Raw genomic sequence first — 25370 nt, 5'->3', positions numbered from 1 at the left:
ATTTAGGAGTTATTGGCCAAAAACGAAAATTTGAAAGAAATTGAAGGGGTACCCCTTGGAAGAATCTCGGAAAAATCGAAAATTTTTTTTTGTTGTTTATTATTAGCAATGTTCTTCCGACGTATGATTGCTTTTTAAAAAATGGGTTTCTAAAGTGCATAAACTTTTAGGATTGACTGTATAGCCAATACATCCTTAAACTCTTAACCGTGAACAGGATTAAAGCTGACAATTATCAGGTTGAAGTATGATGGCTGGCTTGTTCGAGTGACGTATTTACGGACGATGACGCTGCCATGAAAGGAAGTATATATACATATACATACATATATACTGTTCTGTGTTGTACCATTAAATATGATATAATATGTACCATTCGTGTTACTCTTACTGTTAATCTCCGGCTTGATTTTCGTACAAAGCGAAAGCGGCGTTTCCCTGCGTTAGAGAATGATCTGTGAACGACAGGAATTTTTTTCATTCAACAAAATGTCGAGAAAATTCATTTCAAGGTTTCGTCTCACAGATACTGGTACGTAGCGGATTGAGTTTAGAGAAGGAGGTTGTCTTCCATTCTAAGGAAAGCGTGTTGCAATGACATTACAATAGCATTGTACTCTGTAGAAAGTATATAGAGTGCTTTCAGTTTCCCCGATAAACTGTAGAAATACAGCCTACTACTGAAAATGGAAGGAAAGTATCGCAAAACTCAAGTTTGTGAATGTTATCAAATATTAACAAATCTACATTATTTACTGCGCTGTACATGAATGCTACCTACTAGAAAGAGTATTTCTACAAAAATGCGTTCTACTTTTTTCCACGATAATGAATTCTCATGAAAGTACTGTCGGGCGATAGGAAATTAATATACATCTTGTTAGAAATTGCACGTAGGTTTCGTGTTGCATTATGAAATGCTGGTGATTAAACTTTAAACTAGTTATCCGCTAGGAATTCCGAGGAGTATCATAAAAACACCTACTAACATCAGACTTCGCGACTCCGGATTTCTTGTTTCAACTTCATATCTCTAATTACACGTTTTAAACCTGTCCCTAATAGATTGCGTTATAATTATCGCATGTATTTAATAATTCATATCGGAAGAATATTGCAATACTCGATTTTCCAATTGAAAATCAAGCTGATTTAATTGTTTACGCAATTCTAGCAATTGTGTTGTTGCTCTTACTATGCTCTAATTCAAGTATGTATGTAGTGTTGTTCTGCAATTCTATAAAGTCTGGTTGCATTTACTCGTTTGTGAATTCGTCCTTCGACGATGTTGCGGAACTAGTTGTGGTTGGTGAGAGAGGCCAGCATTTTCGGCTTATTTGCGAAACGATATAACACCGTGCCAGCGGCCATTTATTTCAGCTCTCGTAAACCGTAACAAAATTGTACAGCGCGCGTTGCTTTCCGTGACTCCCGTACCAATCGATTTCACACTGATAACTGTACATACGCGGAAAATCTGAAAGGATTCCAGAGAAATATGTGACAATACAATTTGTCTCGCGGAATTTGCAAATACATATAGTCAGATTCTTAATTTTTATTAAAAATTTTCATAACAGGAAATCTACAAACAATTAAATTGGGAAAAGAAAAGGACATATATTTGTATAGTATACAATGACTTGCTTTTAAGAGAATTATACAGCAGGCTAAACAATTGTTCTTCTTGTACAGACTTCGAAGTTAGGACGCTATTTACTGGACAGAGTAATCTCGATTTTCGTATTCCATGCTGGTCTCGAAAAGATAATGTACGAGTTAAGCTTTCTCGTGAACTTCGTCCCCTCGCCGAAGAAGGCCCTTACGCGGGATACTGGGGACGAGAACTGGGTCGAATCTACCGGTAGGTATTTAAAAGCAACGAGGTCGACAGAACGGCGAGGGTGGCTCCGACAAAGGGACTTGCGTCTTTTGAATGACTTCCAATGCTTGGGATGTGCCGTTATCTCGCTATGAAATTGTTCGAAGTGCCCATGAAATTCCCAAGCTGACGAAGTAGTTGTCCCTATCGTAGATTCTTAAAGAAAATTAGCCTAAATATTAAAAAGAAAAATATAGTTTATAATGATACCACGTGAATTGTGTGATAGTTATAAAAGAATCTGATCTAAATAGTTAATGCACAATGGAATTAGATATTTTTCTATTTATAAAGCTGCATTACTTTTCATCTTTAAATGTGCAGAACGAGTTGAAAGCATCAGAGCAGATATATTTGTATTGCTTGCAAGTGGCATGATTTTGTGTAACGAAGGACACGAAAGGCGGGGAGACAGAGTAAACGAGGAACTCGAGAGAGAAGGCCAGAAGAGGAGAGGGATTAGATTAGAAAGAAAACGAGCGAGAGATAGAGACAGGAAAGTGACAGGAATGAAATGCACACACGTATAAGTTGTAGGGGATGGAGGACACTTCCAAACACGGCAAGTGTTAATACCACATATGCACCAGCCGGGAAAATTCGAAGGCCAAACGAACATCCGTGATGTGTGGGCGCTGTTCGGCTTTCATACCCACGTGTAACTAAAGCTAATGTAGCCACGTGCAATGACGCATACATTGGGGGCGCGTAATACTACCACTCATCCCTGTTATCGTGGCTCTAATAAATAATTCCCTTCCTTTTATAGTTAATACACTTTCAAATGTTCCACCCTAAACCCTTTTTTTCTCCTTAGTCTTGTCTAATATTATATTGTAAATTTAAAGAATGTATCATATATTTTTTGGTCATGAGTCATTTCTTCTACTTATTAACGTTCAGTGTAGAGTAACTAAATAATGTGGATAGAAAATTGACGTTGAGTATTAGATTATTTTTTGGAAGTTGGAGTATAATTGAATTTCGATGCGTTAAGTTTTACTATTGCCGAGAGATTCGCGACCTTACGTGGCATGGCTTAAAGAATTATTGCGCAGCGATCGACGACCATAAACGCTTGCAAACAGAAAGCTGATATTTACCATAATTACTAAGCTATCGCTATGGCGAACGCGAATGAAGTGCTCGTGTAAATAAGAAGACTGAGTATCCGTAACATTTGCATTAGAATCGATAAAATGTGTGCATACCATTTCTTATGTCACTTTACGGCTTACACACCTGGGTTAAATATTTACACGAAAGAATCGATCGTGCAATTCTGAATGATGTTCGCAATGTTATGTAATGCAAAATCTATTAAGAATAATTGTCTTTGATATTTTCTAATAAATACTGTAAATTATTATTTAATTTTGTTGTACTTAATCGGAAGTGTAGGAGAATATAAGTCGACAAGAGAGAAAGCAGTGTTCATTAAATTCTCCATAGCAACTCATCAGACTGTTTATTTTTCATTCTTCGCTTTGCTCCGTAGAAATAATTTCACCCCACAAAATGAACCGCTTCACCCGCTTTGACGCAACGCGGTACGTTGGCTTCGAGCTTTATTGCTCCGCCGCGCGCCAAACGAAGACTTTCGTATTAATGGCCCGTAAAATTAGTTACATTGACTTTGAACAAAGTTACTGCAATCTCGCAGCGGCATTAGGCCTTAATTGATGCCATCAGTCTAATGACAATATCGACACGGGAGTACTTTGTAGCTGGTTAAGCCGTTGCAGTAATTACTTTCATTTTATTCAAGAGAAAATAAGTGATAGAAGAGTTAAGCGTTCATGTTCTACCATGAAATGAGATACGAGTGTTCGCTATATGGAAGAGACTAAAACTCTAGAAGCGGCTTGTAGAGTATGCTTCATAAAACAACTTTAAAGGCTTCGATAGCATGAGTAGTGTATCGATTTGTCTGTTATCGAATGATGAAACGAATTTAGAACACGGTGTCGCGCAAAAATTCTCTTACGGGCGCAATGGATTCTGGCCGCGAGTAAAGCCAATACTTAAAATTTTTATATCTTCTGATACTTTCTCTTAAGTCTAGTTGAGCATCATCGATCGGGTTGTAAACTGTAGAGTAACGTTTAGGAGATGGGAAACCGGCACAAGTGCAATGCAAGCGTTTGGATGCGACGCGGATGCACATGTACTCCGTTGAAGAAGCGAGGTCTTTGCCCGACTAATGGCGGACGTAGCGACGTCTTTAACGCGGCTTTCCCCCAATTTACGTCAATTGACGACACGGATGCCGGTCGGAGTGAAAAGAATAGAAAACGACACCGAGAGGCCACACGGCGCAGGGCAATTGCGCTGTCACCGAGTCAGCCTGATATTCTGACATCCGAGACGAGCACGAACAGCAGTGTATTATGTAACTTGTTCGGTGTTACACTTGGAACTTGCTCGTTAAGCCTGCTGACCGCTCGCCTCACAGACACGAGGAAATGCGGGCACCCCTTTATGCCAATTGCATTCCGTCAACATTGAGAAACTGTAACTACAAACGTGCTATACGAGTAGAGCTATCACCTTTCGAGACTTTTGTCTTACGATCGAATGCTGGATTAAAGAATTATTTACTATTTACTGAAGTATTGGGGATCTATAGGGATTATGCAAGTTTCGCCGCGTCTCTCATTCGTTCGGTTTTTATTCCAACAAAATCGAATCAGCTGTTTCTCGATTTATTGTAACGTTCATTAGCGTATACATTAAATTACTGAAAAGTCAAGATATGATTTAAGATCTACAGATTCGTAAACTAGATTGGAGTTCTTCGTTTAATACAGTTTCCAAGAATTAGACTTGGAAACGATACAAACCCATGTCTTACTGCGTGGAGGTGACTACGTTCGAGGCCCAAGTCAGTGGTCAATCTTCGCTACCCCTTTCCTTTTCACATTACCACTCTAATATACGAAGCAATTATTGGAGAAGATTTGATACGAGCAAATATCTAACTATTAACTCTAACTTAAAGCTAACAATAAATACAAAATGTCAGATTCTGTTTGGGTAACCATGTGTTCAAGTCGAGCAAGGTCCTGCACAAGGGTGACCATGTCCCCGCGTGAGAGTGTACTGAACCATGCTCAACCTGTCTCACGGAACCGCCGCATGTGCATTAGCACAGAGACATCATCGGAACAACGACTTTCAATGGAACAGACGCGTTCCCACGACTGGTAGGTCAGACCGCCTAACGTACAGATCCAAGCCCTGGTCCGCAGTTTCTTTCACTGATACCCAAGCAGAATTTGACTACTGAACTACCATTCGCGGCGCGAGTGTATTAATTAAATATTAACGGCAGCAAAATTGATTCACTGAATAAGAGAGAAATCCGATCGCGTGCAGGCAAACTTTAATGAATTGACGTGCTCGATTTCGTTGTAAAACATTACGTGGGCATGATATGCACATTCTTTCTACATTTCCTAACGCGCTGTCTACGTTTGTATATGGCGGTCGTGTGCAGTTTTTCATCATTTCCATGCCAAACATTCGTCATGATCGCGTCGCGGTTACAAATGAACATCGCAGCGCAACGAGGGACACTTCATTAGATTAAAGGAACGGAGATTCTCAATCTTTATCTTATTTCATTTATGCGAAATTGAAATAATGGCATAAAATTCATTATGACAAACAGGAAATAGTTAAAGCAGATTCTTTTCTTCTACCTAGGATTATTCGTAAAACTTCAAATTACTACTTACAAGTAAACTATCATTTTTAAACAGAGATATCATGTTGACACAAGAAACGGAAAGTGAAGAAAGCAATTTTTCAGTATCGTTGTTCATCTTTTTTTTACCTGTGTCAAATGAAATAGCAACTCTTCAGTCTAGTGAAAACTCTTTTCAATCGCCTTGACCTGAATTTTTTGGAGAACGCTTTCTCATTTCAGCGTGAACTTTTCAAATTTCATACTTCGTTTGATGCATCTTATGACTTGTAATTTTTTACGACTGCAAAAATTGATTATACGAAAAGGAACTTTTGGTTCGTTACTGAAAGAACAGATCGAACTTCAGATTCTGTCTTAGCGTACTCGATGTTAATGTAAAAGTTGAATATACGTATAATGTTAAAATTATTATACAACGTTATTTATATTCTCAATTCTATTCTAAATATTAATTTTACTATAAGGTACTAACTGCATGTCATTTTTTCACACATTTTTAAGTATACTTGGTTTCAAATTTGAGGAATATTTGACAAAGTGAAAATACATAATATATACATAGGTAAGATCGTGACGTTACAGATATTATTATTATTGCAATAAAATGACGTGCGTACAGAATGGTTTAGTTGATAATCGCTGAAGAGGTGTTACACCCGGTTAGTTGGTTCGACGAAGTTCCATGCTGGAAATAACTCTTTTTGCTGTACGCGCATACATTCCCCGTTCTCCTGAGCCACGCATATGGCGAACCGTTGTTGGAACGTTAATAACCAAAGGAACAGAACGACGCGCGTAGGCCAGCCGGTCGCACGTTCCCTGTCTCTCCTTTGTTTTTCGACAGCATTAGGTCCCGTTAGCATCTTTGTATGCTCGACTATGTCATATGGAGATCTCACGTGAGCCTTCGCACAGGCACATCATTATAATACATTTCTCTTTGCGCACGTAGGACAATGCACGTAACTTCCCATTCGAATTTTTCGTCACTGACGTTCTACGTCTTTACTTGTCGAAAATCACGTTCGCTAACGTTAGACTTAGAATTTCATTTACTTATACCATTTAAAGGTATATAAAATTCAATAAATGTTAAGAAAAATCCATTATACGATTCTAAAATATTCGTCAATTTCATCATAAATTGCATACTATCGCCTCCGAGCGCAGTGCTCGCATGAGCAGAAACACTAACACCAGAGACTATACAATGGTGCGTTCAGATCACTTTTCAATTCCGCAGAGAGAATGCATGAAATACGATAAGTCGTTCGCAATGCTAATAACCATAGTTAACATACAACCAGCACGTTCGCGTGTCATATCGATCGTACAAAGCCGGTCGTATAGCCGTAGAGAACTTCAATCGAGTTAAGGTTAAAAACCATGGTAGAATGGATTATTAGCTTGTTCGACACGTCCACAGCTGGGGAAACGTTTAAGGATCAAATACGGGAATTAGCTTTACAGGTTTGTACGCGCGTAATAATGAACCGGCATTAAAGAATTAAAATAGGAACGTAAATCGAGGAACGTGTTTGCGATTGCAAAAAGGTAGTGACCTAGACATCAGGATTAACGATGGTAGATAGCGGAGGAAAGTTGTTTTCGCAGCTGTATTACAAACAAAAACAGTTCTTGATTACTCCGGCCGAGCTATGTATTCCAACGTAAACGAATCACTAAATTTGGACATCCTGTGAACATAGACTTCCGTTCTCCGAATCGACCGGTCGTAATTCGCACGTGTAAATATTATAAATGTTTCTGTACATACGTTTCCCATTTATACAGCGTAAAACCTTTTTAACCTTTTATCTATAGACGCTAATTATTACCAGTGTTTCACGACAACTTCTTGTTGCATGAAAATTTAAGACATAAGCCGTTGCTCTTTTACGAAATTACTTGACTTTCACGAGCCTCCTACGCGTGAAACGTCGACAGATTTTCATCCGCCTTTCATTTAGCCTTCGACGCAGGTATCTCGCGTCACCTCATCCTCTGTTGGAGTTACGCCCGCGCGTTTCCACCGAGAAAATTGATCGATCATTTTCCGTGGCCGCCCCGCTTTCCGCCCACGCACGCAAGCTCTGTGACATTGGAAAACGCTTTCGAACGGTTATTCTCCCGACGAGTGCTTTCCGATGAGTGCGCTTCGAGTATTTCAGTCGGCCTCTATTACTTCCTTCGCGTCGCTTACCCATCGTGTTTTCACCGATCAGATTCGCGTGTCCGGCGCGCTTAATGCGTTCGCTGATTGACGTTTTAACAGGGAAAACTGGAAATTCGTGACACAAATGGGAAACGATCCCAAGCTTCACTGGACAAATCGAGAATAAATATTTTTCTGGTCTCTTTTTTTTTAGTAGAACACGACTCGACTCTCGGTCAGTTTGTCAGACTAGCATAAATCGTACTTATTAAAGGATGAATGAACGTGCCTCGATTAGTTTTCAAAGTAAGTTTCCTCCAGAAAGGAAGTAGAAGAGGTGGGAGTGAATAGGAATTGTAAAACCAAGTCCATTCCTGGGCCGAAGAGGTTGAAATAAAGAATTTATGTATAAGAAGTTTTCTCCAGAGAAAATAGTCGAAAATTATAAATACATAATGCAAATTGAATTTCTTACCGACGTTTCCTCTATAGTTTATTTTTTAAATCTATATATAATGTATACTTTTCACTCAAGCTTTCAGGCAGAGACTTCTTTTGACAGACAAAACGACCTATGAACTTCCGTCAGTAGTAATCTTGTAATAATTTTCACAATAAATGCATTAACGGATAAAAATTCTTAATAAGTACTTTAGAGCATACCTTCTCGGTAGGTTATTAATAGAATTACAGGAGATAGTTGAAGTACAGAGTATAAACGCATAACGGGTTATTTCAACGGATTATGTATACGCGTTCCTCTCGTCCATAATAGCCAATTGTGAGAGAGAAATCTTATCGATGCACGACAATTACTAAGCTTGAAACGCGCTATGTGAATTGCGTAACGTGGAACTCATGAACAGCGTCGTAAAATTCTCACGTTTAGTATAATATATCGGATATGTTTGATGGGATATTTCGCCAAGTATAATTGAATAAATGACCGGTTTAATTGCAGCGCTCTATAGAAATTTTCACGTTGTATTTTCACGCGATGCGTATCGCGTCGAGTGATCTATATTCTAAAATCTAAAAGCGACCAGTCTGTAAACGTTAACTGAAATAACTTACTCAGATACACTTTCTGACTAGGCTCAAGCTAATGATCGAATCGAAATTTGTGTGTTACAGCCGCCGGAGAACGAGTTGCAGAAAGTCGGTGAACGCGTGCCGAGCGAGCACGAGCTTCGAGTACAGAGGTCTTTGCAACGACTGAACGTCCCGGATTGGTATAAGAATTCTCCTGCGGCTCGCGATGGTTTCCGCTTAAAGAGGCACTCCGATGCATCGCAGCATGGAGGATGGCGTGCTCTCGGTTCGAAAACCACTTCCCTCTCGTCCCTTTCGTCGTCTTCCAATCGACAACCGACTACAGGTAAAATACAGTGCGAAAGCTCTTGCGAATGATTTACAATACAAGAATACAGTAGCGTGTAATTCATTTTTGGTTAGTATACGTGAAATCCTCTGAAACGGACGATCGTATCGGACGATCGAAATGAGCCGACGACAAGTGGCTGTTCAGAGCGGATCGTAATAAAACGGCGCAATATCAAGCAAACTCTCTTCCTCTAACGAGAAGACGAACGACGTCCGAAATTAGCGCGAGCGAGTGCTCCGAGTGTTAGCCAATTTCATTTATGCGCGTTTCTGTCTGTCTCTTTCTTTCGTTCCTCGAACGACACAGTCCCGCGGATATTCTCTGGCTACGGCGAGTAACGGCTAATAGGAAGCGGCTAATAAATTTAGCAGAGCAAGTTAACTCGATTAATTCGATGCCGCTATAGTAGTGGTACTCGCCTGCGGAGTCGTCGAGCTCCGAACCCAGACCACGTTGTTAGCTACGGTGCAACAGAAAGCTTACCCTTCTCTTGTGCGTGGCGGTTGAAAAATGTTCAAGGACGCTTCTAACGAGAGGACGTGATTTGTTAAGTTAGGGTTCTAATTAACGCGTTTAAAGGTTGCTGTGTTCCACGCGTCGCTGCCACGGATTTAAGCCCGCATGAAAAATCTGAAAAGGGTAGAGGTTCGTTGAGGCGTCTCTTTTAAATGGCGGCTGGGTCGCATGCTCTGCATTTCCTCTCGTGTCGTCATCAAAAGATGCATTAATGATTTATCTCCTCTACTTCCAAAATGTCGCGAATTACATATGATTACATTTCAAAAGACAGTTTGTGTCAATGTTAGATCCGCTCGGCTATCAGATCCTTGTTATATCGTAAAAAAATTTCCCGGTCAGCGTACGTATTGTTCGACTTGCAATACCGTCGATCAAAGTTCTCCAGCGTAGTTCATTTCAAATCCGGATCAAATAACAAACTCGCCTGTAAAACGAGAGTCAAGAACTACACATGGTGTCACGGCATTGCAGGGTTTGAACTTGAAACTGGCTATTTCGCCACTATCGCATACCATTAACACGATCGCGTCCAGTAGTATTTACACTGATGCAAGTATTTATCAGCGAGACGCTAAAGCGTCATGATAAATTTTGTTTAGGTGCCCTTCTGAGTCCAAGTCCCACGCCACCAGTATTCTCGAGATGGAGTACCAGTCTGTTAAACAGTGCCGGAAGTTCGCCAGCGAGTTCAGCGAGATCGTCCTTCAATCATCGACAGCCGTACTTGGGCTGGCGTTCACAGGAACGGTTAACGAACCCGCGAACACCGGCAGAACGTCTTGCTCAGGGTATACTTCCCCAGTTGCAAGCGAACAAGGTTTGTACTAAATTTCTCACGATTTTAATTACTCCTTCCATACCACTTTACTTCCTTCCTCATGTGTAACTATACATACAGTGTATGATAGACTCTAGACAGGCAGTAGACTTTTAATATAAAAGTTTCTTACTATCATTGATATTTCTGTAATTTGATTACTATAATTTTATACTAATACTTTATTAGTCTGCGGTTAATGAATATATCCTGTTAATATAATCGATTCTGTATACGCGAAGTGAAATTTGTCCTCGAACCGTGACCGACCCCTACTTCGCCTATGTCCTCCGCGTTTTCCTCTTTGTTCAATTTATTTTTAATTTGCGCAGACAACGCACGAATGTAACGACGTTTCTATAATTAGATGATTCTGGCAGAAATCCTCACTTCTGGTGTCTCGTGGCCTTTGCAACCCGAGACAAATTGACTGTTACCCGAATCACCCTTCTTCTACGGTTAACTCACGTCGCGTGTGCTGTCCCACTTTGCGAACTTTTGATCGACTCTTCGTTATCGAAAAATTGTTCTGTGCTTTTTCGCGTGTTCGTTAACATTTATTGGAATTTGTTCGGCGATGTACGCGTTCCGAATACTTTCTAAACTTTAGAAAAAAAGAGAACGAATGTTTCATTAAATTCTTTTAGCGATATGTCATTATAAATGCTACACATCACTGCTATTTATTAATACAACGCGAAATATTCTTTTTATTCAATCAAAATCTCATCGTCAATCAGATGTAGCATTAAGATGTATCTACGTACATAATCATACGGTAGTAATTTTAATATCAGTCAGAAATCTCGCAATTTTAATTAATATTTCTTTATTAGTCATCAAAAGTGTTATAACATAGAAAAGAATTAACTTTTATTGATTCACATTCAAGAATCTAACAAACCGAAGACTTCAGAATAAAAGTGGTGTTTCCTTTCGTTGTAGCAGCAGCAGCAGCAGCAACAGCAACAACAGCAGCAGCAGACAACGAATCAGCAGCTAGAGGTAAGGAACTCGATAAAGGAGGTAACCTCGGCCATTGTGCACTACGTGCAAAGCGGTCAGGAGGTTGGTGGAGGTGGCAGGCTCTCACCTCGACCTCGACCTGAAGACTGGGACGACAGGGGCGGAGCAAGGTCGACCAGCCCCAGAGGTGAGCACTAAACAACCCCTGCCAAAAAAAAAACACCCTACCACCACCACCACCACTACACCATCACTACTTTTACTCTCTACGACAAAGGTAATTTTGAGTTTTCCTGATCTCTTGATGTGAAATCTCTAGTCTCTGTCTATCTGCATTCTACTGTGCGACCACTAGACGCCTCTCTTCTTCTGTCTGTCTCTAGGTTCTTTTCTGCCTTAATACTGTGTGTTGTCTCTCTACACGTCTCGTCTAACAACGCCAAGGGAATGTTGTAAAATAACTTTATTTCTCGTTCGTTGTTGCTTACTCACTCCGGACCTCTCGTCACGCTAGTTCAAAGCACCATCAACGAAACTCTGGCTCTGTCTCTCCTCTCTTTGTCTGCTCTGTTTGGTCATTCTGTGTTTACTAACGAAAATAAACTTTGAAAAGCGCGGCCATATTCAACGGTACTCGCCTTTGATGGTGAGAAAACTGTATCCTCTCTATGCGTGTTCATACACGAGCAGGCTCATTCATTCTGCGAACGCTGCACTTGTTCACGTATTCCCGCGATGCATCCAACGCCAGGGATCTTTTTAAAGTATTACCGGTGCTCCTTCTTTAACGTACGAGCTCGTCGCTCTTTCCCGTTTCGTTTGAAACTACCTTCTACCCCTTCAGATTACTTTCCATCGTGTTGCGCAACGTCGATCTCTTCTTGTTGATTGGTTTCGTTGTTCATCCTGCAGGCTTCTCAAACGGTCATGCAGACAATCTTTCGTGCAGCAATTACAGCTTATAGTGAATTCCAAAACTTTTTCTCAATCTTGAAAACACTTAACTCATGAGAGAGAGAGAAATGTGTACTCGTCGTCAGTGTGCAGCTATTTGTTGCTCAAGTTTTTATCAGCTCGAATCACCTATTTTGCTACGTCTAATTGTCAGACTTCTTGCTTGGCTTCTGATGCTAGTGAACCAACGAGTCAATCAGAGGAAATGAAGACTGCCACAAGAATTTCCAGGACGTTACTAACTCTGACACATCGTGGTTGACGCAAGAAAGAAACAATATAGGCACGATTGAAATAGAAGGGAGGAATTGTCTTCCTCTTGCGGCAGCTTCAAACCGCGTGTCCGCTCGCTCGTTCAAGTCTGTCTTCATCTTTAATCGCGACAGTCTCGTCGAAAGTATGCATACACGGTCGGCCACGATTGCTATTTCGATAGCCTTGTAACGGCGTGGCCGTCGTGTCACCGAAATAGATCACCCTGAAATTTAAATCGCACGCCCCTTCGTCTCTCCGGGTACGCCCGCTTTTCGGGTGCGAGCGAACTTATCCGCCACGCTTCGGCCAACCTTACGACAAAATTAAAACAAACATCGACGAGAATCGGGCCCGCGAGAATAACACACGTGGCCAGCTGTCAGCTCTCACGATTTTATAATACGGACGAAAACGATTTGCTCTCGGCGTTACACATCTTTCGAACGTGCGGAAGAGGCCTCGTCTCGCCACGGCGTTACACTAACTATTTATACTACCACACCCGTGTAACGATTTGTCAATAATGTGAATGTGTGCCGATCCGTTTAGCTATCTCTGCGTTGTGATTAATATTTCCGTGTTAGCGCTTGCTACTAATACGACTTAATCAAGGATTTGTGTCATTAACTTCGTGTATTATTGTTGAACGGTCTACGAAAAGCGTGGTAAACGAACGATATAATTTTCGCGAGAAAAGCTTCTGTCTCTACACTTCCCAGAATCGAGCAGTAAAAGTTATATGAATACGAGTTGCCACGTCGCGTACCTTTCTCCACGTTACCACGTTTTCCTTTGTATCTCGTACTCTAGTTATTCTAAAGGAAGAAATCGATCGTTGAAGAGAAGCCACCAAAAAGTAAAACGCGAGCACCGGTGGCTTCTTCACGACGACACCTATTATAATGAAATGAAACTTCTCCTCCGAAGGGAGCGTGAAGCTGTGTTGGATGGAGAGCTCGTTCGTTGGCACGAGACCCGTGGATTCGCCGGAGACGCCGATGAGTTTGGCCACGGAGACCGACTGCTGTCCCGGATGCAACGAGACGGCCACCGAGTCATGCACTTGTGCCGACTCCGCGACTTCCGGTCTGTTCTTAGACCTGACGCCGACCCGCGACGACGGCCAGCAGCAGCAACAGGGCGGCGGTAGCCTATGCGCGTCACCCTCTTCGACGCTCAATTACCACCAACACCATCAGCATCACCATCATCGTCAACTTCACCATCAGCAACAACCGCAGCAACAGCAACGCCATCACCGCGGTGAGTTGCTGCTCGCCTAGCGGAAAGCCGATAAAAATGATACAAGATCGGGCAGGAGTACGGTCGCAAACTTCCGGGAACAGAGTACAACACCGGTTCGGTTATGTTTCCATCACACCAGACGATTCCACGACCTAATCGATCCGGCTAATCGATTTAAAGCTGACGAAGGCGATTCACGTCGCGACTCGGATGTTCCCCTTCACGCATTCGTTCTCTATACTAAAAGATTGCTTGGGATGTTCTGATTTTCTTCGACGTTCCTCCTGATTCGGTGTAGATCTTAAAATTGAGACACGTCTATCTAGTGGTTGATAGACTTTGTTGACTACTTGATATAATTAAAAGGAATGCTTGTGACTTCGACTCATTCTCGAGGGAACGAGAATTGAAGAGTAATTCGTTTTTTTTTGTACAAGATGTTTTAGGACGAGAGCAAATAATCGAGTAAAAATTGAACGAATTTCACAAATGTAATGTTATTACGTAGTTATACGCAATACGTAACGAAATGTGTATGATTTTTGTAAATTTTATTTCAACCTTCGGAAAATTAAGAGATACATATCAATACAAATGTTTCTGTACCAAAAGAGATCTATTTTCTTAAATATACATTACATTATTATTTTCATGTCTTTGTTATAGAACTGTATATACTATTCGCCTATTAAATATTTTCGAAAGATGTTTAATTTCTTTAAAAATATTTTTATTCCACCAATAAAATAACATGCGCTTCGGAAGTAATGTCGATAATAGTTACTCTATTACTTGTATTATCCTCTTTCTAAAACATCTTGTATATAAAAACAGAATAGAGCTTACAAAATGACGTTCAAATCCACTTAGAGAATTCAACGAAAATGTAATCATCAAATTCTTATCTTCCCGTGTTCTTCAAACCGTGAAACATATCGAACTTGTTTCCGCGTGTATTAAAAATTGGTTCCGTACGCCGTTAATGATTTCTTCTCGCGGACCGAGACGTTTCGCGAATTCCTCACGACTCTTCTCGGAACTTGGCAGAGTGCAGTGAACGAGATCTTCTCAGAAAAGATTCCTCTGACGTGCTTTCGAGACTGGTCTATCTATCCGCAGGTCGATTACGTTCGCGATACACGTCTTTTGGCTCGAGTTGTCCTACGGCCGACAGACATTCTTCTCGTCTTCGTGACGAACGTCATCGTGATTTTGCGATTCGCATGTGACATAAACGTAACGTTTCGCTTCCCGCTTCGAAAAGTTTCCAGAAGAACCAAAGCGTCGTCGCACGTCGATACGACAACGCGTCTTGATTTCGATCACGCGACAAATTATTTTTGTATCTCGTTAAATGTAATATTGCTACACGCGTACGTTTGATAAGAATCGAGTTTAACGGATCGCCAAAAAGCTTTGATGAGAAGCGTGTAATTATTTTAATGGAACCGTGCTTCGCAAACACTTCTTTTACACGATTCTTACTTTGTATATACGTATATTATTTTTTTTTCGACAAGTTCAAACGGCCACGGAAAATTTTTATTTTTCTACGAGCCAGAAACTGCTGTGTATGTAAAAATTAAAACTTTTGTATGTATAAATTAAAAGATATGATCCAGCGTTCGAGGATCGCACACATTATTCTTGTATGCAGCTTTCGCACCGTTTTTTTTCTTCTGATTCATCACGGTACACTACGTGCCTGTCTAGATTCATACGCTGTTCTTTTAAATTATTAAGTAATTATTGCCAAATAATAATGTGACAAATTTTATTTCGAGTACATATTTTTCGCGAATTAGCGATTAATTATATTGGTAAAAGTTGATCAAAAATTGTTGCCACGTATTAAAGAGATCGATGTTGATAAATTGTATAGATATTTTCTGAACGAATTTTTCGCGTTGCTACATTTATAGGAAATACTATCGCTTAGTCTGTTAATCACGTAAGTGCAATTATTATTCTTGTGTTCGTAGCGCAGAGAGAGCATGTACCATATCGATTTATTCGAGGCTCAGATTGTCGTTTATCTTCAATGGTGTGCACCATCTTTTACAAAGAAAAATTGCCATGTATACGAACCATTGTATAGTTATGTAAGCAACGAAGCAAATACTAAATACATAATATACACTAAAAATAGGTCACCCGGTATAAACAACATACATTTAATAATAAACGGTGCAATGCAGATTAACTTTTCGAGTTTTATCAGTCCAAAAGGAGCAGCGTTTTGCTCAGACTCAGAATGTTTTTTTTTTTCTTTTTGCAAAATAGCATCAGAAGCTGCTTCATTTGGATATTTCTTTGTCTAATATGTTATATAATAAAAATAGCCTGTAATTTTATATCGCTTTGTATGGCAATAATTAAATTCCCTTCGACGGGAAATTCACTCACAGTGCTTTCATTGTCAGCGTAGGTAGTGAATCGGAGATTCGGCAAGAAGCGCGATCTCTGACGTTACACGCAGTCGACTCTGCATTAGCTTTCTATTTAAAACGACAACCGCGTTTCTTGTGTCCGGACTAGAATTCGACGCCCTTCGTTCATTAATTGCTGTGTCCTTTGTTCTTTTCGTTTATCGTTTTCGTCAGCTTGCTCTGTGTATTCTCAAGAAAATCCAAAGTAAGTTACTACTGCTCGAGGGTCTGGATCTATTCCCACACGTACACATACTTTCTTGTAATGAACACATCACACAAGGGTGAACACAAAAAAGCTTCGGAACTCTAAACACCATTCTTATTTAAACACTCTTTTCTTCATTAAAATTCTCCGATGACGTTGAATCCAGAAGCTCGTTTAATCATAAAATTTCGATAAAATAAGGTCAAGACTGATCTCGTTAATGAAGTGACACATGCACTCGCATTATTCACTCGTATTAAGTACTTGCTTTGAAATATCTTTGATTCGTTAAATTAAAGGTTGAAGGATACATTTTTGTATACATATATCTATTCAGTGATGATTCATTTTTAGGAATCTAATCAAGCATCTGTAGAGATATGGGATATTTATCCAATACTTTATCAAAAATTACTTTTCTATTTATACGTGTGTAATAATATTTTATCTGATACGATTATAATCAAAAGACAATGGGTTAAGAGAAGTAGCAAGTACCTCACGTGCATGGATTCACGTCGTCGTAGTGCTGAAAAAAACTGTGTTTTCGTCATTCCACAAGGCGGTCTTTCGATCCGATAACGCGTCGATAGATCACCGGATAAATTTTTTACAAGCCTCGTTCGTTTATACGCCAAGATTACTTTCGTTCTATTTTTTATTTATCGTCGCAAGAATTACTTTGTAGTAAAATACTTTGTTACTTTGTTACGACCGCCCCTCGTCGTTGGAAGGAACCCACGTTTGATCCACGAGTAGTCTGCTCTATTCCTGACTTTCTCTTTTTGATTTTTTTTTTCTCTCCACATTTTTTCTTCGTTTTTCTTTCCCGTCTCTACACAGACACCCCCGTACTGTCGTTACTCGCCTCTATTGAAGTAACTTTTTTGTGCGAAACGCCCCGGATATATTCAGTAGTGTATCTCCTTTAATATTACTTTTACCAGTAGTAGATTATTACTTTCTTTGCGTTTTTCATGTATGTTTACTGTAAAGTTGTCCATATATTTACACGAGATGTTCTACTAGATAGAGAGCTCACTATTACGAATACGTATAGAAACTTACAGAAATGATATTTGTATGAATTACAACAAGAAACGAAGGTTTACGTATTATATGTTCCGTAAACGACACGTTCATCATTACTTACTTGCAAACGCGTTAATATTATTATTACTTTTTAATTATTATTACATTAATTATCATTATTATTATGTCATTATTATTATTGTTACTCTTTTAATTACGAGTGCAGTGTTCGCAGAACCGTCGGTAAGAAAGGCGCACAGATATAAATAAGTACATATTAATTTATCTACCGAATTATTTCAATGTCTCTCTCTTCTTCTTATATAGATTTTTTAATTTTGCATTCGCTAATATTGTGCTTCGTACGAGTCACAGAAAATGCGAGAGCTGCATCCACCGCTACCGCGCCTACACCGAAAGATTTCAATCGATCGCTTCTCATTCGCGATCTTTCGGTACGCGTTCTTATTTATTACCATTTATTTTCTCTCTTTACTATACTATCGATATCGAACGGTTCTGCGTGCCGGTGCTTTTTGCCTTTCTTAAAGTACACAATTTCCGTACTTATTGTTCGGAAACACCAACGATTTATCATTTCTTTGTAGAGCGTAATTATCCTTGACAAAAATAAATTATTGTCATTTACCCTTTGTGTTGTTTGCGTTGTTGCTCCTTTATATTATATACATATACATATTCATCGATCTAGAGTATATTATGTAGATTTATGCCATACTGTTCTTTGATCTTCCTCTCTCTCTCTCTCTCTCTCTCTCTCTCTCACTTTTCTCTGCCGCCCATTCTGTCTGTATCTTCTCGTCTCTTTTATTTTCTCTCTTTTTTTATCTCGAGAATCTTAGCCAGAGTACCACCACGCCTCTCTTTTTCTCGGAGTATTATTTAGTTGACAATGAGTCTGTTCGTACACGTTAGCACGTGTATCGATTAATTTGGTTGATGCGCTCTGCTTGTGTCGTCACGGTAAGTGCTGTTATTCGTTTCGCCTCCATATATCGCTTCTCGCTTTTACTTTATTTTCCATCCCTCCCGTGTTTTATTTTCGTACAAGGAACACTCTCACCTTTTTATCCGCCTATTACCAGTTTTGTTCTTCGACTGTACAGAGCTTTCTCATACTCGCGGTACAACCAAGATGAGAAAATTTGTTCTCGTGCAAGAATGTCATTTATGATAATAGAAAATTGTACCCTGTATTTCCGACTGTTATAAACCGGTTCATTTCCGGTTGTAACACGAGTTCAAAAGTAGCCTGTATATCCCGAGAACGATTCGCGACTCGTGTTGCGTCCTGTCTATATTTTTAGTCGGAAATAGGGCGTGAAACAGTAAAACTGTTTCTCCGCTTCTTTCGACGTAGGAATATAGAACACACGCGTACACGCACGTACAGGTACGTACGTGGACCAAAGAGAATACCAATTTTTGCCTTAGCGTATGACCGCTTGGTAGCTCCTATTATAGTACCTGTAGACACCGTGCAACGTAGAGTACACACGTAGGAACGTAGAGAACGTAGATGAGAAGCGAAGAAAACTCGAGGGCGTCTGATGTTACGTACTTCTCCTCCCACACCTCTGTCTCTTCTCCCCCTTTTCTGGTTTCATCCATTTCTTTTCGTTTTTACGATTAGTTGCGTTCGTTCCTCTTCGCACAAAAGAGAAAACGAAAACCACGCACGAGGAAGTTCGTTGCGACTCGTCGAGAAACATTGAGTGCATACACGGAAGGACAACTTTCGTTGATCGTCTCGGTGCTCTCTCTCTCTCTCTCTCTCTCTCTCTTTACTTTGTTACCGTCTACAATCTACGTGTTCGAACTCTGAACCAAAGTTAACGAACTAGCACCGAAACTTTCGCTAAGACGAAGGAAATTGTGGGTGCTCGTTACGGAAGAGAGTCTCCCGAAGAGACCTCTTGAAACAATTTCCGATGCTCCGGGAACTCGGTATGAGACGAGCCACCGGCTCGTTTCTTTCGCTCGATCAAGGTAAGAACACAAGCGACCAAGGATGAGCGTCGGAATTCTTGTAAATTCGTATATGAAGTTACCTTGAATTCTTCATCTCTACGTATTATCTCGACAATCTGAGAATTGCAATTACACTTTATAGAATTCCTCTACTATTTGGAACTGATAAAAATGCATTGGAACTGATAATTTGCAACGATGTCTCTTTATAAGATTGAGGAACTGTGGTAGCAACAGTTTATTATAAACATATACATTTTATAAAACATTTTCAAAAACATTTTAAAGACATTTTAATTAGCCAATGAAAGAGAATCCATTAAATTAATTTTAAGGTGACTTCATTCGTGTTTGTTAAAAACCAACGAATGATGAGTGCGATGGGCTACAGTGTAATAGTAAAACGAATGCTTTGTGCAGCCATTGACGTGGTAGTTGAACCACGGGGTAGGCAAAGTGACGCGTGAAAGGATCCTTAACGTACACCCTAACAGAAAACGCGTGACGAGCACCCTAGAACCTTGATGGTCGCCTAAAAGATTCTTCGACCTTCCCGCGTACACGCTTTTGGTGAAAAACGTTTCGAGTAGCGGTCGATGATCGTACGGTACTTGTTATGAAACATTTTCAAGATTTACACCACTTTAGACAAACAGGTGTGCACGATACAATTCATATCCATTTGTCGCACGTTTTAAAGGCAACAGAAAAGAATAGTAAACTTATGAACATTTTTTTGTGGTTTTCGCATCTGTTGTACAATTGTTCCTTCATCGATAATTACCCGAAACGTTTCTGCGCCTTTAACCCTTTTACAGTTTACATGGAGAATCCGTTACAGGATGAAGTTTAGATTGTCAAAGGGTTAGACATACAAAACGAAAACCAAAACTAAACACATACAAAAATGCGTTTGGATCAAACAAGCGATTGTTCGTTCATTGATAAAAAAGTAGATAATGAGCACTACTTAGTCGTTTAATAATTGTTTAATATACTTTCTGTGAAGATGCTTGTCCGATATAAACTTTGCTGCGATTGTTAAAAGAATTGTTTGATCTAATCGCATATTATGACTAGACGACATAAAAGAATCACGATCGAAGAAACGAATGATTCGACCTGACGACCGACGTAAAAATACATGTGCAATTGGTACGACAGAACGTGACGTGACGAGCGGACGAACGAAACGTTTTTAAGGCCAAGGGAATGACGCGGCGAAGTCTCGGTCTCTTTCTTGACCCCGTGCATGAAACCGAAACCGATTAATTAGGATCGGGCCAGAGTGATACGGACGAGGCGATGGCGACGGCAGCTCTTCTGCGGAACAAACCAAGCCCGGGTTCCACGACCCTGGAGGATGTACTTGACTCCCTCCTGGGGCTGCCATCCGCGTCGCGTACCCCGAGTCCTGGGCCAGGTCCCGTCGTAACCGGTACATCGGCCACCATGCGACATCGAACTAACGTCGGCCAGGCTAATGCGAAAGCCGGGAAGAGCTGCAGCGACCTACGCCAAGACCTCCAAGGTAGGAGGACTATGTAAGTTTTCGTTCTGTGAACCAACGTCCCTCTCGAGAGGCGAGAGGCTCGACTAACAACAATAACTGTTTACCCCTGTGCGAATCTCTCTGTACATTTACATGTATACCTATATGCGTGTGCGTGCTCGTGCTGTATAGGTGCAGTACTGGTTTTCTACAAACGTTAACATACAAATTTTCTTTTAATAAATAACATGAATTTAAAAATTGTATACTACAAGGCAAAGGAAAGATTAGGGAGACAGAACAATTTGATCGATTTCAGAGATAAAACAAATGGATCCTTAATTTTGTTTTGAGAACGAAGTTGATCATTCGTTATGCATGAAACACTGTCGGGACGAAAATTTATAATTCATGGATTAAATGGATATCTGTTTAAAATTCATTACTCGCATAAGTAAGCAGAATCTCAAATACTGGATCATGATGCATAACAATCTGCTAATTTAACATCAAATCTTATGAAAGTCAAAGAAGTGCCGACAATTTTTAAAAATATATGCAATGAAATGAGCAGAAAATAATGTTTTACCATTGTTAGTTTCACGCTCACGTCACTGTCTTTAGTATGGGGCTTGAAATTTACATGTTAACATTTGCATATGTAAAACCAGACTGTGCGTTTTCTGTTGTCCTCAATTTACGCTCTCCGCTTGCGTTTTTCTTCGCCTCGTCGTCACTCACCCCTCACACACCCTTTAAATCTCTCTCTCTCTTTCTTTCTCTTTTTCTCTTTCCCTTTCTCTCTCTCTTGATCTTTGTCTCTTTCCTCCTTTTAGTCCATACATTTTGTAACTTTTTGTTTGTCTCGTATAAGGTAAATTATTTTATTATTGGCATTTCATGCATAGTTTTATTAGAATTAGAAAACTGTTACATTGTCAGTGTGACTATCTTACATTACGTAGTAGAATTTCCTAGTATAATATTATGATAACTATGCAAGGGTGAAACGCCAATAGAATTATTTATGATCCGATGCAGCGGAACATGAAATCAAATTTGCCTTTCCCGTTGCCTTGTTTCTTTGCCTCGAGAGAACATTACGCAGTGTCATTGTCAATCATGATCGACGAGGAAGGACAGAAAAAAATAAAGTATCGAAACGGAAAAGAAGCTAAAGACCGTTTGGACGACGAGGAAAACGCTACGCGACGAATTCTCTCCCAACGATTTCTGTTTCTCGTTTTTCCGTTTTACACTTATGTTGTTTTACACCTTTGCAGAGAAAAAAAGGCGTCTAAAGTTCAGGGAGGAGGCGGAATCGTAGGGTCTCGCCTCCCCTGAATTCAGACGTCTCGATGAGCGCGAGGCTTATCGATCAGAGACGAATTTACCGGTGCTGAAACTAGCCAATCTGGGACCCGGAGAGCTAATTACGTTTATGACGACGACCGCCGAATACGCAGAAGACGCGAATACGTTAAAAATATGTACCAAATTCGTAAGGCATTTTCAAACATTTTTGATTCCACGTTCTTGACTTCACTTTTTCTATTTCAATTCTTTTCTCTATCCGTTCGTTAACAGTTATTTCCGTTATATTTTATTTGATTTGCAACACAAGAACAGTGTTTTATTAAAGGCACGCGGAGGAATCATTTTTGTTCTCTTATTTATTTAAAAAAAAAAAAGCTGACTTCGCAACTATCCGAAATTGACACGAACGCTTGATCAAATTAATCCCTTGACGTTTAGTCAAGCATTTAATTAACACTTGTGTGATCATAAAGGGAAACGTTAATGGTAAATCATTTTCATTCCATGTACACGACATCGCTTAACTTACATTCTCACGTACCATTCTGCTTCGATACGTTCGGTTGTGCCGTTATCGTTTGTGGACGATAGTATGACTATGACTGAAACGATTCTTCAACATTAATATATTAACTTTTAGTTACGGCGATGTATTTATTCTATCGCAATTAAAAATACTCAAAAAAGATTAATAGATCAACATTTACTTTACTTTTACTGGCTGTTTACATCCTTTACATAATTAGAACATAGTATAAAAAAATGCTAATTGATTTTCACGACTTGTTGGACCAAAGGAAACGAGAATCGTTCCTCGCAATCGATAAAACTGGCACGGCCGCCGCAAGCGCAACAATTCCTCGCAACTTTTCTTGTAATTAGTTGCTGACGATCACCGAATTCGCAAATGTCGCAGAGTCCGCTAGGAGCGTGATGGACGTGCAAGGAGCCTCTGAGGATCGTGGCTCATACTACGTGGGTGAACTCATGCGACGGAAGAGCGAGGGTAGCGACACGTTACCCTCGAAGACGGCCATGGCGCAATCGAGGGTTGGCGGCCCTCTGACTCATCGGCGGGTCTCCTTCGACAGCAGCCAGGAGGCGAACGGAAATGCTGCGGAGAAGATGGTCCGTTGTCGCAACAACAAGTGTAGCAACACGGCGACGCTCGCGGAGGCGAAGAAAATGTACAAGAGCTGTCACAACTGCACCTGCCTCTACTGTTCGAGGGAGTGCAGAAGAGCACACTGGCAGCGTCACCGAAGAACCTGCTTGCACTCGCGAGCAGGTAGCCTCTGCAAACAAGTGTTGTCCTCCGCGAAGGAGGACCCGATCACCCTGAAGCACATCTCGGCGCTGGCGAAGCGCGGTTACACGTTCCACGGCCGCGGTGCCGTCAAGTGTTTCTTCTCGAGCCCGGAAGCCGCGGAGAAATTCATCGCGAACGGTTTCGTGGACCTGGGCGAACCCACCTACGTCCGATGGTCGGATCTCATGGCCAGAGAGATGGGCGCGGAACTTTACGCCGAGGTTATCAGACTCTGCAAGTCTTACAATCCGGGTAGAAGGCTCGTTCTGTACGTGGCTGTCTGCGTGGTCAGCGAGGTTCCGACCAGCGGAGCCGTGAAATGGGAACGACAACTAGTGTCTAGATGCGCGAAGATTCACCTGGATTCCGCCAACAAACATCACGTGTCCTCGCCATCCGCTTCACCCCAAGGTAGGCAGCAGTCCACGTCGCCGTGCAACATCACCAGAGAGATGGAGTCTCCGGAAATGCTGGTGTTGACATCGCTTCCGGGGAACAACGGGCAGAACACACCGAAAAGAATTCGCGAGATCAGCTTCACCAACATCCAGAGACAGCTGAAACTAAGGGGCGTCTCGCTTAGGAGACACTTTCCTCAGGTGTACAAGAAGCTACGTGCTTACGTGGATGGTACCGTGGACAAGTTCGCGCCGGTCACCATCTACCCGAGAGACCAGGCATCGGGGAAGAGTTTCATGTGCATCATCATGCTCGGCGTCGAACCCGACCGACTTCAGCTGCTCCCGACCGATTCGTCTAGGGTCAGAACCGTGGACATCAGCGTCGAAGAGGAATGAGTAGAAGCCGAGTAGAAACTCTACGTTCACTTAAGCGGTTTTTTACTGAATTAGTGAGGATAGTCCTCTGCAGGCTACGGTACGCGAATTTATGCAATTCGATTTGATTATATGATTGATTCGATTGAATTCAGGGGATGATTAATCGATCCTTCCGCTTTCCATTTCATTGAATCAAGCGAGTCGATCACTTGAATCGTATAAGTCCGCTCTAAGAAATACGCGCAACAAATTTTGTGCTCAGATGACAATTTAATGGTTTGTTTAACTCTGATAAATCACGACGTTTGTAACAGCATAATTTTTTGTACTTTTTAATCTAGTTTATATAAACGACATCGACAGATTTTTTCTAGATTTCATCTAGGCACGCAAAAAGATGTATCGCAATCTTCAAAAATTGTCATCTGATCGCAAAAGTATTCCGAGTTCGACTCTTCAGGTTCACGTTGGTTTCGCGAGCCGAGACAGCTGAAGCAAGCTCATGGAATTTTGTAATAGCGAATTGAATAAAAGTAAATCGTCTTTTAAGAACGGATGACTGTCGTAACGGAAATCATTCGATAACGAAGACGATTTACCAAATCGAGGAAACGTCGTGTAGCGTTAGAACGGATGAATAGTCCACGGTGAGCGTACATCTCGTGTGGAGCAACGAATGAGATACATAGACAAAGGAGACTGTGCTTTGCCAACACCCTCGCGTTCGTTCAATTTTCTTCGGATAGATCCAATTGCGTACGTATGTACATACAGTTCCACGTTAAAAGTTTGTCGGTACGGGTTCAAATTCGTAACGGGCGAACATTAACAAACACTGGACATTTATGCAAATTCATCATTTTATTTGTTTTATTTTTTAAATGTTTTACGCTCGATACCTGAAACTTTTTAATATCCTTGTC

General features: G+C 40.7%; 1 protein-coding gene across 12 annotated transcripts in view; it reads left to right on the top strand.

The window, feature by feature from the left end:
- LOC108633017 (uncharacterized) overlaps positions 1-24594 on the top strand; it is a 68293-nt gene extending 43699 nt beyond the window's left edge. For 2 of the 12 annotated variants that reach the window (XM_026810907.1, XM_018037924.2), the window contains exons 7-12: positions 8884-9127; positions 10252-10469; positions 11415-11622; positions 13572-13907; positions 20827-21081; positions 23276-24594. In XM_026810907.1, the coding sequence (XP_026666708.1) occupies positions 8884-9127; positions 10252-10469; positions 11415-11622; positions 13572-13907; positions 20827-21081; positions 23276-24465 (2451 nt within the window). In that variant the 3' untranslated portion in view covers positions 24466-24594. The other 10 variants (XM_018037926.2, XM_018037925.2, XM_018037933.2 and 7 more) reach the window with 10 other exon arrangements.
- The last annotated feature ends 776 nt before the right edge of the window (positions 24595-25370 follow it).

This window comes from Ceratina calcarata, unplaced genomic scaffold (genome assembly GCF_001652005.2).
Source record: "Ceratina calcarata isolate Rehan_Ccalc_2016 unplaced genomic scaffold, ASM165200v1 scaffold180.2, whole genome shotgun sequence".
Taxonomy (NCBI): Eukaryota; Metazoa; Arthropoda; class Insecta; order Hymenoptera; family Apidae; genus Ceratina; species Ceratina calcarata.
This window is presented reverse-complemented; position numbering and strand designations above follow the sequence as displayed.